At 37.4% G+C, this 19,418-nt stretch overlaps 1 protein-coding gene and 2 pseudogenes across 3 annotated transcripts in view; 2 read left to right on the plus strand and 1 right to left on the minus strand.

The window, feature by feature from the left end:
- The window catches only part of TESK2 (testis associated actin remodelling kinase 2), a 97,046-nt gene that overhangs the window by 53,368 nt on the left and 24,260 nt on the right, over positions 1-19,418 (minus strand). For all 3 annotated transcript variants that reach the window (XM_087820394.1, XM_016199257.2, XM_016199256.2), the window contains exon 3: positions 1,297-1,418. In XM_087820394.1, coding sequence (XP_087676520.1) covers positions 1,297-1,418 — 122 coding nt within the window. The remainder of the gene's footprint in view (positions 1-1,296; positions 1,419-19,418) is intronic.
- On the plus strand, positions 8,097-8,413 carry LOC107526717 (cytochrome c oxidase subunit 6C pseudogene; annotated as a pseudogene).
- Positions 10,682-11,056, plus strand: LOC107526718 (large ribosomal subunit protein eL39-like; annotated as a pseudogene).

The raw sequence follows: 19,418 nt of genomic DNA on the forward strand, positions 1-19,418 counted from the left end.
ATAAAGACAGAGAGTTTCAAGTAAGCAGTAAAATCTAATTCCACAATTTATTACCACTGACCAAACATGTAAGTCATACTTAAGTTATCTGATTTATCTCTAGTTCAATATAAATATTAGCAATAAACGACCCTAGGTAAATAGCACTTTTAACTTTTTCAAAGTTTTTACACATAAGCCCTACTCAAATACATACTGACTAAAATTGTCTTACTTGGTTTTGTAGGAGTTCAGAAAAAGTCACCCTAAAATGTGCCTCTGTGGTATGCAGATTATTTTGAGCTAAAGGCAACTTAGACCCTGCAGGCTCAAGAGAAGCTTCTGCCACCCACCAACCCCTTTAATTACTTAGAAGAATTTTAATTAGGGGACTTGCCTATAATAAGAGATTATCAGAGATAACCTTTTCGACCTATCTATAAGGCAAACTACTAATTACTGAACATCTGTTCTCAGGCCCCTGCAATGACCTTCTGAAGCCCCAAGGTGCCTTACCTCATCTTTAACTCAAAATGTCATATATATGTCATTTTCCTTGTCTGTCTCTGAACCTCTCATGTATGTGGGGGTCTTTGACTCTCTCACATATATGGAGTTCCCATAAGTATGTATGTAATTAAATTTAATTATTTTCTCTTGTTAATCTGTCTCATGCAGATTTAATTATCAGGCCAGCCAAAAGAATCTGGGAGGGTAAAGAAAAGTTTCTTCCTCACCCACAGTTTCATTTGGAAATATACTCACATCACTAAAAAAAATCAAGATAATTAGAGTAAGGAAGATTCAGATACTGATTATTAGAAAGTAATGATCATATAACTTTATTATAAATAATAATAATTCTCCTTTAAAAAGGTAAACTGTGTCACCTCAAGTGACTGCTAAAAGTTGAGGGCAGATAGCCTGGGGCATAACTTAATTTTTATTTTCATTCACTGATTTAATTATAATTCCTCATAAAGCAATTAAGAAAATTAACTGTATAAAGACTGCAATATTTTCTCTTTGATAAAGTACTAATTCAGCAGTAGGGGAAAAACTGTTTTAATGAGCTACTACTAAGAGTAAAGCAATCTGAGAGACAGAAGAAGTTGCTTTATTAAATGCAGTTAATAACCAGAAAATTAAGTCTCAATAGGTAGAAAAAAGACCTACAACACAACTATAAACCCCAGCAAGGCAGATTCAGCAGGAAATCCTGCATCCCTCTTTTTAGCTGTTAATGCTATTCTAACAAGCTTCCAATAATGTCTCAACTCTCTCACTGACCCCCCAGAAGGAAAAAAAAGCCATTACCTAAGGATGTTAGGATGGGAGAGTCTATTCATAAGCTGCACTTCCTTCAGCATATTTGCCCGGTTACTGCTCAAGGTGTTCATCTTAAGAGCCATCACCTGACCAGAAGCTCGGTGACGCACCTGAAAAATAAAATAGAACAAGAAAAAAGGCTCAAGGATAGCAGGAATATATGAGGTCAAAGTCTCCACATGTAGAACATGTGCCAGTTTAGATAAAATAGACATGGTAGGGGATATTTTTTTCTATAAACTCTGTGATTACATTAGGGTCTCACTTCCATTGATGAAGATGAATTTATTCCATCCAAGACCAAAACTGTTTCACAGAAATTCCTTGAAATGACAATAACCCAGAAATTTAGCATATCTATTAATACAGGATAGACATCACAGTTTATGGTACAATTCAAAGAAACAATGTTTCAGAGTGGCCAGACAGAAGAAGGGGGAGAAGGAAGGAAAACAGTCACAGGAACCCTGATCAGAAAAACTGAGGCAGAACATTGGCTGTCTCTCCTCTCTTCTAGATCACTTAGTAAGATTTGGAACCCAACTCTCTTCCTCGTGCATCAATGATTCTGTTGTCATGTACCTCGTGATTGATAAAAGGGAACTAGCTTTCCTTTTCAGATCCTGCATGGATAAGTTAAATGAGACATTTATATACAAAGAACACACTGACAGTATTTTTCCAACTCTATTTCCAGAAGACATCTGTGTTTTGATAAGAGCTCCCCATTCTGAAAGTCCCTCTTCTTTTTTTTCTTTCCATCATCTGAAAACTATCGCACTGAGTTTTTAACAAAATGTCTGCTTTTAAGAAAGTCTGATATTAAACAATGTGTGAAATTCAGGGATAAACAATATATGTTTCAAACTAATCAGAAAGAACCCTATTTCTTTAAACAAGAGGACAAGATGATGAACATGTTCATAACTCATTGTACTTTGCCTTTCATCTGCATAAAATATTCCTCTCCTTTCTCCTAGCTCCTCAAATTCTCCTCATCTTTCAAGCTACACTCAAATATCCCATCCTTGCTGAAGGCTTCCTTGACTGTCTCTGGAAATTATCTGTGGTTTCCTTCTCTATACCACCTCATAACAACATTCATAACACCTCTATACCACTCATCACATAGTTCTGTATATAATCTCCTCACCAAGCTATAACATTTTCTTGAGACTGAGAAGTATACATATTGTATTCGGTCTTGTCTTACAGTGCCTAGAACACCTGGCACATCATAAGGGCACAGTGAAAATAACAGCAACAGTTAAATGATACTTCTAATATAATTTCTAAGGGTCAGTAAATCATTTATTTATTGAGGTGATTTCTTTGGGGGTGGGCAGTGGGAAAAAGAGTGCTCTTCTTTCTTTTTCTTTTTTTGGTGGCAAAAGTTGGAGGTAGAATGGAAACAGAAAAGTAATACAAGATTTAGCCAAAATTTTCTAGATTTTACCATCTAGAAAGGACAAACAATAAGCTATATGGCTAGTCGGATAAGAAAGAGAATAAAGAATCAAATATAGCCCTAGATGGTTTGGCTCAGTGGTTAGAGCATTGGCCTGCGGACTGAAGGGTCCCTGGTTCGATTTCAGCCAAGAGCACATACCTCAGTTGCAGGCTCGCCCAGGTCAGGATGCAGGAGGCAACCAATCGATGTGTCTGTCTCTCTCACATTGATTTTTCTCTCTCTCCCTCTCTCTTCCACTCTCTCTGAAAAGCGAGGGAAAAAATATCCTTGGGTGAGGACTTAAAAAAAAAAGAATAAAATATAGGCTCTGGCCAGGTGGCTCAGTTGATTGGAGCATTGTCCCATACATCAAAAAGGTTGCAGGTTTGATCCCCACTGGGGCGAGTATGGGAGGCAACCGATTGATCTTTCTCTCTCTCTCTTTCTCTCTCTCAAATTAATAAAAACATCTCCTCGGATGACAATTTAAAAAGAAAAAGAATCAAATATAGCACAAGAGGTACTTATATAGATGTTGATGGAATGAACACATAGGGAAAAACTTCATGGGACTTCAGTGAAATCTCAAAGGATTAAGAGATTTGGATAGATTTTTGTTTCAAGTACAGAATAGACTACAGGTGATAAAGGAAGAAAAAAGCACCATCAAATATAGAAGTCCACATACACAAAAATAAACTCAAAATGGATAAAAGACTTAAATGTAAGTCACGAAACCATAAAAATCCTGGAAGAAAACATAGGCAGTAAAGTCACAGACATCCCACGTAGTGGACTTTTCACTGATACATCTCCTAGGGCAAGAGAAACAAAGGAAAAAATAAACATATGGGACTACATCAAACTAAAAAACCTCTGCACAGCAAAAGGAAACAGCCTCAAAATACAAAGGAACCCCACGGTCTGGGAAAACATATTTGCCAAGGATGAATCTGATAAGGGGCTAATTTCCAAAGTGTACAAAGAACTCATAGCACTCAGCAAGAGAAAGACAAACAACCCAATTAAGAAATGGGCAAAGGACTTAAATAGATGCTTCTCCAAAGAGGACATACGGATGGCCAAGAGACACATGAGAAAATGCTCGATGTCGCTAATCATCAGAGAGATGCAAATTAAAACCACAATGAGGTATCATTTCACACCTACCAGAATGGCTGCCATCAACAAATCAACAAACGACATGTTCTGGCGAGGGTGTGGAGAAAGGGGAACCCTGGTACACTGTTGGTGGGGATGCAGACTGGTGCAGCCACTATGGAAAACAGTAGGGAGGTTCCTCAAAAAATTAAAAATGGAGCTGCCATTCGACCCAGTGATTCCACTCCTAGGAATGTATCCTAAGAATCCTGAAACATTCATCAGAAAGGATATATGTACCCCGATGTTCATAGCAGCACAGTTTACAATAGCTAAGATCTGGAAACAGCCCAAGTGCCCATCAGTAGATGAGTGGATAAAAAAGCTGTGGGACATTTACACCATGGAATACTACGCAGCTATAAAGAAGAAGAATCTTGTACCCTTTGGGACAGTATGGATGGACCTGGAGAATATTATACTAAGTGAAATAAGCCAGGCAGCGAAAGACAAATATCACATGATCTCGCTTATACGTGGAATCTAAAGAACTTAATAAACTGATGAACAGAATAGATTCAATGACATGGAAGCATAGATGAGACTGATGAATGTCAGAGGGATGGAGGAGGGCAGGTGGGTGGAGGGGGAGAGAGTAACCAAAGAATTTATGCGCATAGATGCACAACCCAAGGACATGGACAATGGTGGGGAGAGGGACTGGGAAGGGGGAAGGAACTGGGTGGAATGGGTCATTGGGGAGAAAAAGGAACATCTGTAATATTTTAAACAATAATAAAATTTTAAAAAATAATAATAAATAAATAAATAAATAAATAAATAAATATAAATATATATATATATATATATATATACACAAAATATGGAGAACCTGCCTAAATGCAGGAGAATTTTCATTCAAAGTTATCAAAACCACAAAAATTAATTAGCCCTCAAATCTGCTTGGATTTTCAGAGTAAAGGGAAGGTCTAGTCCTGCTTAACTTTGTCCCTAAACAAAGATCATTGTTACTACCAGTAAGAGGGTTCCCAAGAGATTGATATCTTTAAATATCTTTTAAAATAAGACCTCAAAAAAATTAAAGATAGAATTGCCATATGATCCAGCAATTTTACTTCTGGTATATATACAAAAGAATTGAAAGCAGGGTCTCAAAAAAAAAATTTATACATCTATGTTCATAGTAGCATTATTCACAACACTCAAAAGGTGTCCATCAACGGATGAATGGATAAACAAAATGTGGTATATACATACAATGGAATATTATTCAGCCCTAAAAAAGGAAAGAAATTTTACAATATGCATGAACTTTGATGATATGCTAAATGAAACAAGCCAGTCACAAAAGACAAATACTGTATAATTCCACTTATATGAGGTACCTAGGATAGTAAATTTATACAGTCAGACTGTAGAATGGTTGTTACCAGGGGCTGTGGGGAAGGGAGGAATTTGCAGTTGGTAAAGAGTTTTAGCTTTGTAAGAAGAGTTCTGGAGATTGGTAACACAACAATGTGAACTGAATTGTAAACTTAAAAATGGTTAAGATGGTAAATTCTATGTTATGTGAATTTTACCATAATTGTGAAGGAAGGATTGAAGGAAAGAGCAGAGCAGAGAGAAGAGAAAAGAAAAGAAAAGACAAGACAAGAAATAAAAGAAAATCACCAAGGTAAGAAAATTACTACCTCTCCTTGACTTTTAAACTCATCTGATGCTACTACCACAGGATCCCTAAATGCACTTTTTGAAGAAAAGCACAGCAGAGTGGTGAAGCACTGGAGCTTTGGAGATGAGCAAACTGAATCCAAGTTTTAACACTTAAATGATTTGTGTGACTTCTCACTGAAGTCTTCTGTTGTAAAATGAAGGGAATAATAGTCTCTATCTCATAGAACTGTTACGGAGGAAAAAATGTTATGTTAGATAAACTAGATAAGGTATATAAAATACTTAAGATAGTGCTTGACACATAATAAGCATTCATTACATAGGTTTTATTTTTATTTTTTATTTTTTTTAATCCTCATCTGAGAATTTTTTTCCCATTGCTTTTTTCAGAGAGAAGGGAAGGGGGAGAAAGAGAGAGAAACATCGATGTGAGAGAGACACATCAATTGATTACCTCCTGCATGCGCCCCAACCAGGGGCTGGGAATCAAGTCTACAATCGACATACATGCCTTTGGCTGCAATCAAACCCGGGACCTTCAGTCCAAAGCCCGACGCTCTAACCACTGAGCTAAACTGGCTAGGGTATACATAGGTATTATTTTTAATAAAATTAAGAAACTATATGCTCATAAGAATTCAGCACATCAGGTGACTTTGAGATGACATAGAAAATGTATATTGCAATTTTAAGTAAAAAATAGCATATTCAAATATGTATATGCCCCCAAGATTACTTATTTGTTACAAAGGGGGGGGAAATGTACCTTTACAATGGAGAGATCTGGTGGATAGCACCTTAACCCCTTGGAGCATCACAAAAGTGAAACACCCGGCCTTATCAACTTTCTGATGATAACTTGCTAAAATGTTTAACTTGAGTCTAATAATAAGAAAACAATTAGACATTTCTAGAATGTCTAAAAGACAAGTGTACAGCACTCTTCAAACAAACAAAATGTGTAGATTAAAAGAGGTTAACAGATATAACCAGTGAAATGAAATCAAGGTATGAGACCTTGACTGGATTCTGGGTCACAAAAACCGATCAAAGATTTTCTGGAAGCAAATAGGAAAATTTTAATAGGGACTGTATATGAAATAATTTTACTGAATTAAGGTTAATTGTCTAAGGTATAAATAACGATACTATGGCTTAGTAGGAGAACATATTCTTAGAAGATACATGTAAGTTGAGAATCTCTTCTCCAGCACAGTGCCTAGCATTTAGGAGTTGGCTGCTCAAAAAATGTTTGCTGAAGTTAAACGGTTAACTTGAGTAAGGAAGCTCATTTTCTAGAGGGGAAGAAAAGCATAAACCTCTGACCAGATCAGAGAAATAATAAGAGAAATAACAATAAGGACAACAACAGAAGAACTGGCACAAAGCAATTAATCATAAAGTTAACCACTAAATGAGTGGTTTAGGACTTTCAATCAAGAAATCACATTGAGTATACAATAAGTATACAGTAATATTGCTGGTAGAGCAATATTAATATTAGGTAAACAGAGCCCAGCTGAGGTGGCTCAGTGGTTGGGTGTCGATCCATAAGCCAAGAGGTCACCGGTTCGATTCCTTGTCAGGGCACATGCCCGGGTTGAGGGCTCGATCCCCAATAGGGGGTGTGCAGGAGGCAGCCCATCAATATTTCTCATCAAGGTTTCTATCTCTCTCTTTCCCTTCCCCTCTAAAAAAGAAAAGAAAAACATTAAGCAAACAGTTTAAAGCAGTTTTCACCTGAGGCTATACCATCTCACTCTGAAGTTGTTTTTGAAGTTTTCAGATGAAATGTTTTGGGTCTAACAATGATTATGGGGCAAGGAGTGTTGCTGACCAGAGATGCTAGACATCTTGCAAGGTATAGGACAGTATTGCACAAAGAAGTATTGCTCCGTGTACTGTGTGAAATTCATGTGTCTTGCCAGGCATTCAGGTAAATGAAGAACATGTTTATTATTACCCAAGCATGGATTCTAAAACAAAGTCATCTTGCATGGTTTTAATATATACTGAATTTCCTATACTGAATGCAACTACCTTGTAAATTGAGGAAAATTCGCTTTTTTGTTTTGTTCAGATCATTAAGAATTGGTCAACGAACCCAGCCAGCATGGCTCAGAAGTTGAACATCAACCCATAAACTAGGAGATCACAGTTGGATTCCAGGTCAGGGCACATGCCTGGGTTTCCGGCTCCACCCCCATTAGGGCGCGTGCAGGAGGCAGCCGATCAATGGCTCTCTTATTATTGATGTTTCTCTCTCTCTCCCTCTCCCTTCCTCTCTCTGAAATCAATAAAAAATATATTTTAAAAAAAAAGAACTGGTCAACATTTCAGAAAATTCAACAGCCAATGGAATGCTGCTCCTGGTATCTGAATACCAATTCAACACATATGTATCAGAATCCATTTATAGTTTTTATATTCACGGTGATTTAGCCTTTGTTTCCAAATATCAAATGTAAGTAAAAAGTTTATTTTTGGTCATCCAGTTCTCTCCATCAGGAAGGATGTTGGTGCTGAGGAGAATACAACTACCATGTCTTCCGGAGCTTTGATAAAACCTCAGATGCGTGGTCTTCCGGCCACGCATCTGAGATTTCACATCATTGGAGCCGTCATTGTATCCCTGGGGGTTGCAGCTTTCTATAAGTTTGGTGTGGCCGAACCAAGAAAGAAGGCATAAGCAGATTTCTACAGAAATTATGATTCCATGAAAGATTATGAGGAGATGAGGAAGGCTGGTATCTTTCAGAGTGCAAAGTGATCTTGCAATGTAAAGAATTTCTTTAGGTTGAATTCCATGGAAGTTTGTCACTGACCTGTGTTCCTGAACTACGAAACATGAATATTTGAGCCGAGGAACGTTTCTCTTGATAAATAAACAAGAAATATTGTGGGCAGTAAAAAAAAAACTTTATTTTTGCTCTTCCCACAAATAAAGTTATCAATGTACCTATACTGCCAACTCTTTCCCTAATGAAAAAATGAAACATTCAAGATTAAATGAACATTTTACAAAGAAACACTGATAAAGTTGGCAAAGATATATCATACCTGCTTGTTTTCTCTTCTTTATCAATCTGTAACTTGTCTTGTTATGCTATGTCTGCTTCAATTGAGTTTACTTCCCCTTTTCCCTTATCACATACAAATAAGTCTGGTTGGTCATACACTTTTATTCTAATATCCACTGGTATCTCTAATCTTTAATTCTTCTTCTCTCATGGAGTGGCTTTTGTCTCCTCTTAAATCTAAAACTAGTATCTGACTGCTTCATTACGTCTTCTAGAATGGTCAGGCCCCCAAATTTGTATACTGAAATCTTTATTTTTACTGATTTAATTTTTTTACTTTTATCATGATGATGTTTTATACTTATGAGCAATAGTAACCTTAATTACCTATTAATTTGACTTCGGGGTAGTTAAGAGTTATGTTTTTTTTTAAAAATTGTTAAAGCTTTCCATGAAGATGGCACCAAAAGCAAAGGAAGCCCCTGCCCTTCCCAAAGCAGCAAAGCAAAGGCTTTCAAGGTCAAGAAAGCAGGAGTGAAAGTCCACAGCCACAACAAAAAAGATATGCATATCACCCACCTTCCTATAGCCCAAGACATAGAAGCTCTGAAGGCAGCCCAAATATCCTTGGAAGAGCACTCCCAGATGAAGCAAGCTTGAACACTATGCCCCCTGACTACTGAATTAGCCATGAAGAAGGTAGAAGACAGCAACATGTGTTCATTTGTGGATGTCAAGGCCAACAAGCACAACATCAAGCAGGCAAGGAAGAAGTGTTATGAAAATGGCATTGCCAAGGTCAAAATCTGATCAGGCCTGATGGAAAAAAGAAGGCATATATTCAACTGGCTTTTTTAAAAATATGTCCTTATCGATTTCAGAGAGAGGAAAGGGAGAGGGAGACAGAGAGATAGAAACATCAATGATGAGAGAGTCATCGATCGGCTGCCTCCTGCACACCCCCAGCTGGGGATCAAGCCCACAACCCGGGCATGTGCCCTGACCGGGAATCAAACCATGACCTCCTAGATCCTAGGTCGATGCTCAACCGCTGAGCCATGCTGGGCTGGGCTTCAACTGGTTTCTGAATACAAAGCTTTCAATGTTGCCAACTAAACTGGGCCACCTAAATTGAGTCCAGCTGTCTAATCCTAAATATATTTTTTTCACCATAAAAAACTGTTATAATAGCAATAATATAAATAACATTTATAGCACTTGCTACATACTAGGTTCTGCTGTGTGCTTTATATATATTAACTCATTTAATTCTCAAAATAATTCTATGAGGTTTTATTAATATCCCCCATTTTACAGCTATGGGAACTGAGAAACAGAGGGATTAAATGACTTTCTCAAGATCATACAGAGCCAGAATTTGAACCTAGATAACGCAAAGAATATTGGGCCATGGTAAGGTTGAGAACAACTGAAGAAAAAAGCATTGTGTGCACACTACACATTGATGTTTCTCTCTCTCTCTCCCTTCCTCTCTCTCTCAAATCATTAAAAAATATCCTCAGGTGAGGATTTTTTTAAATAAAAAATAAATGTCCTCTAAAAATCACCTGGACTTGTGTTGTGAAATCTTTCCTGCATGAAGTCAAGAACCCACACACTACCTGCCAGCCAGTACCAGACCCGCTCAGAGCCAGGTCCCCTTTCCAGTAACAGTAATATATCAAGTAAAAACTGACCAAAAAAACACACCATGGCAAATGACAAATCTGCAATCTTCATGGCATACTTTAACCTACTTCTTAGAGAGTAAAAGCTCAAGCAAACAAAAAATGACTATGGATATCATTCATATTAACAAATTTGACATACTTGATCTAATCCTGTTCCAACAAAGACAGAGTTTTTTTTCCAAGTATACATGAAAAAATTTTCCAAAATACACTGGTACTACATCATAAATGAATTCTCAAAAACTCTCAAAGAATTCATGTGGTTCAAAAACCACTTTCCGAGACCACTATGAAATGAAATTAGGGATCAACAATAAAAAGATAATTAAAAACAACAGTGGACAATACTAATTATTTACTCAACATCTTAGATGGAAATGTTCTCAGTTAAAACTGAGCCCTGCTCTTTCTCTGACATCGTGGTACTAGCATTTGGCTGAGCTGTGCCATGTCTTCCCACAAGACTTTCAGGATCAAGAGGTTCCTGGCCAAGAAACAAAAGCAGAATCGGCCCATTCCACAATGGATTCAGATGAAAACTGGTAATAAAATCAGGTACAATTCCCAAGAGGAGACATTGGAGAAGAACCAAACTGGGTCTATAAGGAATCACACATGAGAAATGGCTCACATTTATGCTGTATCCAGGTTGCCTGCATCTTTAAATGACTGAAAAGATCACTACTGTCTGGACAGTTGAGCACCTTGTGAAATTATTGGAAGAATTATTTCTCTCTTTTTTTTTCCCCCTGTAATAGCTTGGTTCAGTAATAAATGTGAGACCTTTGAAACTGCAAAAACAAAAAAAAACAAAAAAACTGAGCCCTAACAGATTTTGCTCAGTGGTTAGAGCGTTGGCCTGTGGACTGACAGGTCCTGGGTTCGATTCCGGTCAAGGGCATGTACCTCAGTTGCAGGTTCACCTAGGTCAGGGTGCAGGAGGCAACTAATTGATGTGTCTCTCACGTTGATGTTTCTCTCTCTCCCTTCCACTCTCTCTGAAAAGCAATGGAAAAAATATCCTTGGGTGAGGAATAAAACTTAAAAAAACATTCAATCTGGCAATCTCCCTTGCAGCTAGAATGGGTCAGGTGACTGAGTCCTAGTAAGGAGATTATGTGGGAATTTCTAGGTGAGGATTCTGAGAATGCTACTGTTTTCCTGGTTAAATTGTCCTTTATCCTTACCCCTTTTCATAGACTGGAGCAAAGATGTCTGGTGCTTGCATCAAAAGCAGCTGTCTTGTAACCAAAAGGACAAAAGCCACACACTAGAGACAGAAGAAGCTAGAAGATTGGATTGTTGATGACTTCCTCAAGCAGATGCACAGCACAGGAATTTCTCAAGATTTCTTGAGGAAAATCTATTTGAATAAGCCCCTGTTCTTCAGGTTTCTGTAACATATTGCCTAAGAAATACTAACTGATTTGGAAGCATAGTTGAGACTGACGAAAGGTCAGAGGGAAGGGGGAGAGGGGGTGGAGGGGGAGAGAGTAACCAAAGAATTTATATGCATATATGCACAACCCAAGGACACGGACAATGGTAGGGAGAGTGACTGGGGAGGGGGAAGGAATGGGCGGGGGGGTCACTGGGGAGAAAAAGGGACATCTGTAATACTTTAAACAAAAATAAAAATTATTAAAAAAATAATAATAAATAAATAAATGAGTTAGAGTTCAACTAAAGATGCTAGAAAACAAGAAAGTATAATAAAGATAAAAACAAAAAATAATGAAATAGAAAACAAACAAACAATAGAGAGGTTCAACAAACCAAAAGCTGATTTGGGGGAGAGGAAAAAAGCTAATAAAATGAAGAAACAAAGCTCCAGTAACTGGATCAAGAAAAAAATCTTTAATTTTCTGGTCCCTGCCTACCGTTCTAGAGTCGTCACAGGCTTGCCATTTCTTTACATGTACCTACCAGACTTGAAACAAACCCCATTTCTCACCATTCCTAGAATATTCCACGCTCACACTGCTCTGTGCCTCCACACATGCTTTTCCTCCTGCTTGAAATGCCCTCTCCCTGCTTGTCCACCAGACAAGCTCTCCTCTCCTTCAAGAAAACTCAAGAGTGATTTACTCTGGGAAGCCTCCTCTGGCCCCTTCAAGTAAGGTTTGTGGACAAAAAAGGGGCCACATACTAAACCTGACAAACTCAGGGAAGGCCTGCATGGTGGCCTTACAAATTTAGAAAAAGAAAGTAAGCAGTTAGGATGGTCTGAAATTAAAACTTCTAAACTAAAAGCCAGTGTGGTGGGTAGTCATGTCCTAGGCTGGAATCTTCCATGACAAAGGTCAATGTTTACCTTAACTGAGCTGGTTTTTTTGCATCTAAAATAACATACCTTTGGAATGTCAAGGTAACTTCCCTTTTTCCAGACCCCTCTCCAGGCATAACCTTGCTTTGCTTTCTCCCGCCTCCCTAATCTATCACCAATGAATTTCATGTAACCCCCCCTTAAGCTTCCTCCTTTGATTATAATGTATAAAATAAGATGCAAAACTGCCATTCTCTGGAGCATTTTCTCAGTCCCTTGAGATTTTGCTCCCTGGCATTTGTTGTCAGTTTGGCTCAAATAAACTCATAAAAATTCTCATAGGTTTGGATGTTTCTTATGTTGACAGGTTTGTACTGGTGCCCAGTATTATATTCCTTAACACTTTATGCATACTTTCACACATTTGGCAGCTATGTATTAAGCAATTTCAGGCTCTTGCTAAAGGCTCAACTTTAGCAAATGCTGTGTTTTAAATACATTTCCTGTCTTCCACCCTAAGCAAAGAGCTCTTTTATGGCAGGACTTTCTTTCTCTATCCTTAACATCTAACTCAAAGTCCTACACCTAATGAGCATTAACTATCAGCTGAGTACATAAATAAATGATTAAGAGAGCAAATAGTCCCAATGTTTACTACATGCTGGAAAAGAAGTATCAGCTGAGTGATATGAGATCATGAAGGGGAAGCAACCAACCCTCTCACTCTCCTCACTGCAAAATAATATACTCTAGAATCAGCTTTTTGTAATATCTTTCACATGCCCTCACATGTATCACATTTACAGAAATACTTCTATGTACCGAGTGAATCCAAATTGTTCATACAACTTGTGTGCTTCCAGTTTTTGTTTTTCCAGCTGGATTATCAATTAAAGTAAAGGATCTTGGGAGCTATTTCTGCATAGCAATATACACACAGTAAAATTTGCTACCTACTAAATTATCCCTTGAAGTCACTTAATGCTGAGCTCAGCCCACAGAGACATCTGCTAAATTCTTTACTAATTAGCAGCCAAACTTTCCACATCAGCTCTGGAGGAAATATTAAATGTACTGAACATGGCCAAAAGCTACAATCATACACTGCTGTGTGTGAACCTTAAGTACACATGTAATACAAATACAGAGTCTCCTTTAAAACACATTTCATACACTCCTGAAAACACTGAACTCCCCATAAGAGTTCTCTCTGAAAATCCCTGTAACTCAGAGTTTGCAAAACCAGTAAATGCAACAAGAAAAACAATAGGAAATTTAGCAAGAAGCCGTTTTGACAGACAATAAGGATATGCAACAAAGACCACTTCCAAGGCGCAAAGTTGTAAGAAGCATTGGACTGCTACCATCCTCTTTCTGCCAGGCCTTTCAATGCTAAACTCCTTGAAAAGAAGGGTGGGAGGTGAGGAGGGAACTTCTTTTTTCCTCTTTATTTTTTCTTTTGTAAATCTCTAATATGGTGTCAGCCCCTTGGGATTTATGTTTGGTAGATGTGGCAGCTTCTCTGATCTTTGGGAACCTATCTCTGACTGCTGCTTGTCTCTCTTTTTCTTCTTCTCCATACTCTCCCCAAATAAAGGTACTTCTCAAGGCTCAATCCCTGCTGCTCTAGTCTTCTCTGTCCATACCCTTTCCCTGACTGTTTCTGACACTGAAAACATTTTCCTGATGGTTAAAAATATGCTTAGTTCCTACATAACACTGCTTTCATGCCAGAGTAATACTATACAATTAAGGGCTTTCTCTATATTCATTCTTCCTTAATGCCATTCTTGATTTTGAGGGTTACCTTAATTCTCTGACTACCTGGGCAGTTTAATTCTGAAATGGCTGATACGAGTAGACAGAGAAGCAGACAGACACACACCACACATCTTGCTCATGGATGTTTTGGAGTGAGGCAGCTCAGGTCATTCCCAGAATTCACTATTTTGTTTCCCAACTGGCCTTGGTATAAACTGACATCTTAGAGCAAACACTGAAAACTGGTGGGTCAGAAATGCCTAATAGGCTTTCTCCTAACCCTCACCCTCAAAGAAAATATGTACGACCTCACTGTTCAGCTCTTAGTCATCTTACAAAAGCTTCCTTATACATCTCCAAGGCATAGAGCTAACTCTTTTCTGAAACAATGGTTATTAACGTATGTAGGCATTAATTACATCTTGTTAGAACAAGGCCACCTGGTGTTGAAAACACTTTTACAGTGGGGTCTCAAAGAAACATATAGGGATGGACAAACACAACCATGAAGTAAAAACAGACAATTTGAGAAATATCCATGAGTATTTGTAGATATAGGCTGCAACATGATCACATTTAAAAGAGAAAAAGATTCACTCTCTTACAAATTTCACAAGTTATAGTTCGAGAGGCTAAAAAATTATAGTCAGTTGGGACACTGAGATCACTGTAGCAACACTAGCATTTTGAGACCCAGGATCTTACTTCTCAAGGCAGACAAGGCTACCAAAGAACACAAGACCTTTACCTTCCCAACCACAAAAATAAAACATCACAGAACAAAATAACATCCATACTGAAATGTTCCTCTTACTTTCCATATACCACAACTGTTAATAATGCTACAGGTTTAGAGTCTGCATGACAAACTCCATGGCACTAAATAATAAATGTATAACCATGAATGTGAATAAATCAATTTTTCAGGACCAAGCAGATGGCAGATATCTGGCTCTCTTAGTTTATAAGTTTACTGTTTCTTATAGCCTAGCATTTCCAGACATAGTGCTATCAATTTAGGAAATATCCCAAGGGGGAAAGTGGGAACTTAAGCCTCTATTTTATGTAACTAAGTCATATACTTGCCACATAAATTGAATCAGATTGAACTCTATAAGAAAGCATATGTGTGTGTGTGTATATACACATACACATGTATATACATATATATTTTTGGAATATATATGTATATTCTAAAAATATAGCATAAATATGTAAAAGTTAATAAAATAATCTATTTCTTTCTTATAAACTGGATCAAAATTAGATGTACTATTCCATTTATCAATTCGGTAGATAGGCCCTGGCAGGTGTGACTCAGTTGGTTGGAGCGTTGTCCCATATACCAAGAGGTAGAGGGTTCAATTTCTAGTCAGGGCACATACACAGGTTGTGGGTTTGATTCCTGCTCAGGGCACATATGGGAGGCAACTGGTCGGTGTTTCTCTCTCACATTGATGGTGCGCACTCTCTCTCGCTTTCTCTCTTCCTTCCTCTCTCAAGAATTAAAAATTTTTTTAATTAAATCACACCTGAATAAGAGTGGACTGACGTAAGATTACATTTGAACTGTTTTGTAAAACTGAAAGAGAAAATAACATCAAAGGTAACAAAAGCTACTATTTGCTTGATGGACTAGGTATTGTACAAGGTGCTCTATATATTTCATTTGATCCCTCTAACACTACAAGGTAGGCATTGTTATTCAGGGTACAATTAAAAGAACACAAACTTTGTGCTCATCTTAGGTTAAAATTTCATCAAGTCTCTCTCTTTCACTCACTAACACAGACATACACACACTGGTTCTCTTACCTCTCTTGCTAGTCCTATTCAGGCTCCTTTGTCAGCTCTTCCTCTACTCACACTTAAATACTGGAATTCCTTAATGCCTGGTCCCATGCCTTCTTTTACTGTCTATTTACAGCCCCTGCTTAATCTCATTCATACCCATGGCTTTTGTTACTTTATGTTAATGGTTCTTAAATAGACATTTCAAGACCAGATCTGTCTTCGGAGCTCCATATCTTTACAAGCAACTACATATTGACCATTTCTATGTATACATCTCATAAGCACCTCACACTAATCCAAATCTGAAATTATCAAATATGCTTCTCCTTCAGGGTTCAAACATCCAACCGCTAGTAAGTGAAATCATCTTTGATTCCTCCTTCTTCACACCATCACATCCAACCACTCACCAAATGCCACAGATAATACCTTTTAAATATCTCAATTTTTTTGCCCGGGTGGGCATGGCTCAGAGGTTGAGCATCAACCTAGGATCCAGGAGATTGCGATTCAATTCTCAATCAGGGCATGTGCCCAGGCTGCAGGCTCGATCCCCAGTCGGGGGGTGCAGGAGGCAGCCGATCAATGACTCTCTCATCATTGATGTTTCTGTCTCTCTCCCTCTCCCTTCCTCTCTCTCTAAAATCAATAAAAACATATGTTTTTTAAAAGTTAACAGTACATTAAAGAATAATACACCAGGAATGCAAGGATGGCTCACTATTAGACTACCTACTAATATAATTCACTTTACTAAGCGATCAAAAAAGAAAAATACTTCTATTACCATATGTATTAGAGTTTCCCAGAGAAATAGAACCAAAAGGATGTATACAGATAGAAAGATTTATTATAAGAAAATGGCTCACACGATTATGGGTGCTGAGAAGTCCCAAGATCTGCAGTTAGCAAGCTGGAGACCCAGGAAGCCAGAGGTGAAGTTCCAGTCTGAGTCCAAAGGCCTGAGAACCAGGAGAGCCAATGGTGTAAGTTCTAGTCCAAAAGTTGACAGGCTCAAGGCCCAAGAATAGCCAATATTTCAGTTCCAGGCAAAAGGCAGGAGAAGACCGATGTCCTATCTCAAGCAATTAGGCAGCAGAAGTTCCCTCTTAATTATAGGAGGGTCAGCCTTTTTGTTCTACTCAGGCCTTCAAATGATTGGATGAGGGCAACTCCCATTAGAAAAGGCAATCTGCACTACTCAGTCTACTGATTCAAATGTTAATCTCAAAATAATGTTTGACCAAATATCTAGGCACTCCAGTGGCCCAGTCAAGTTGACATATAAAATTAACAGGCATACCATTGATTCTGAAGACATTTGTTAAAATTCAACATCCATTCTTCATAACAATAATTCTAACAAAATAGCAGGTATTTTTGTTAAGATTTTGAATAGACAATAGAATGAAAGATATCTATTTCAGCCCCAAATCATATCATGTTTAATTAGGAAACACCACAAGTATCCCCAGTCAGGAACAAGACAAAGACATCAAATAGCACTATTATTTAACATTTTAGGAAGTATTAGTCAAGCAGTTTGTTGAGAAAAATATAAGGGAGGTATAAAAGTGGAAAATAAATAAATTTATCATTATTCACAGCTTATATGATTATATACCATGAAAATAAAATCAACTGAAAATGTATTGCAAATATTTTAAAAATTCAGTATGTCAGCTACATCAAATATCAATATGTAAAAATTAATAGCCTTCATATGCAAACAACAAACAAAAGATAAAATGGAGAGTTCCCATTTACAACTGCAACAGAAAAGAGAAAAAAACTAAGAATAAACATTGCAAGAAATATGCAAGATATATACATATATATAAATTTTTAATGTCTACCAAGGACACAAAATACTTGAACAGATGTAAAGGCATGACATGTAAAGACTCAATATCATAAAGATATCAATTCTCCCTAAATTAGTCTACAAATTTAATCTCAATAAAAGTGGGTAACAGTTACATTTTTGGAAACTGAGTCTGAAACTCGCATAAAAAAATAAGGCAGAAACATCAAGAAAATTCTGAAAAGAATGAATAATAATGGGGAGCTAGACTAATCAGATATTAAAATAAAGCCACAATGATTAAATTATAACAGTGTGAACTGGTATATGAATGGACAGGTCAATGTAATAGAATAAAGTCTAGAAACAAACTAAATACTTAGGAAAATTCAATATAGAATAAAGGTGACATTTCCAATTAATGAGAAAAATATTAACTAAATAATAAATGTTGCTAGTACGAATGAGTAGGCATCTAAAAAATGAATTCCAGATGGATTAAATATTTAAATATAAGTAGTAAAATCATAAAAATAATTTTAAAATGATACTTTTATTTATAATATAGGAATGCAGAGAGCCTTTCTAAATAATAAAAAAAATAGAAGTCAGAAATGAAAAGATTAAAACAGTAAACAACAAAATGAACTATTTCTATACTGCAAAAATTGTTACAAATTAGTTTAAATCTTTTTTTTATTATTGATTTCAGAGAGAGGAAGGGAAAGGGGGGAGAGAGAGAAAAACATCAATGATGAGAGAGAATCATTGATCAGCTGCCTTCTGCACACCCCCTACTGGGGATCTAGCCTGGAACTCGGGCATGTGCCCTGACCGGGAATCAAGCCGTGACCTCCTGGTTCATGGCTTGACTCTCAAACCACTTAGCAACATCCGCCAGGCACAAGTTAGTTTCAAAAACACTGCAAGCTTAGGCCTTGGCCAGGTAACTCAGTTGGTTAGAGCATCGGCCTGTGGACTAAAGGGTCCCAGGTTCGATTCCAGCCAAGGGCACATACTTTCGTTGCAGGCTCACCCTGGTCAGGGTGCAGGAGGCAACCAATTGATGTGTTTCTCACATCAATGTTTCTCTCTCTCTCTCCCCCTCTCTCTTTCTCTGAAAAGCAATGGAAAAAATAGAATCAGATTTAAAAAATCAAAACAAAAACTAAACATAGTCTTACCATACGATCTAGCAATCACACTCCTTGGTATTTACCCAAATAAATTGAAAACATGTCCACACAAACACCTGCACATAGATGTTTATAGCAGCTTTATTCATAATTGCCAAAACCTGGAAGCAACCAAGAGGACCTTCAGTAGACGGTGGGAAATAAATAAACTGTGGTGAATGCAGACAATGGAATATTATTCAGTGCTAAAAAGAAATGAGCTATAAAACCATGAAAAGACATGGAAGAAACTTAAATGCATATTACTAAGTGAAAGAAGCCAATCTAAAAGGCTATATACTGTGTGATATGAACTTCTATGTGACATTCTGAAAAAAAAGCAAAACCATGTA

This window comes from Miniopterus natalensis, chromosome 9 (genome assembly GCF_054644295.1).
Source record: "Miniopterus natalensis isolate mMinNat1 chromosome 9, mMinNat1.hap1, whole genome shotgun sequence".
NCBI classification, from domain to species: domain Eukaryota; kingdom Metazoa; phylum Chordata; class Mammalia; order Chiroptera; family Miniopteridae; genus Miniopterus; species Miniopterus natalensis.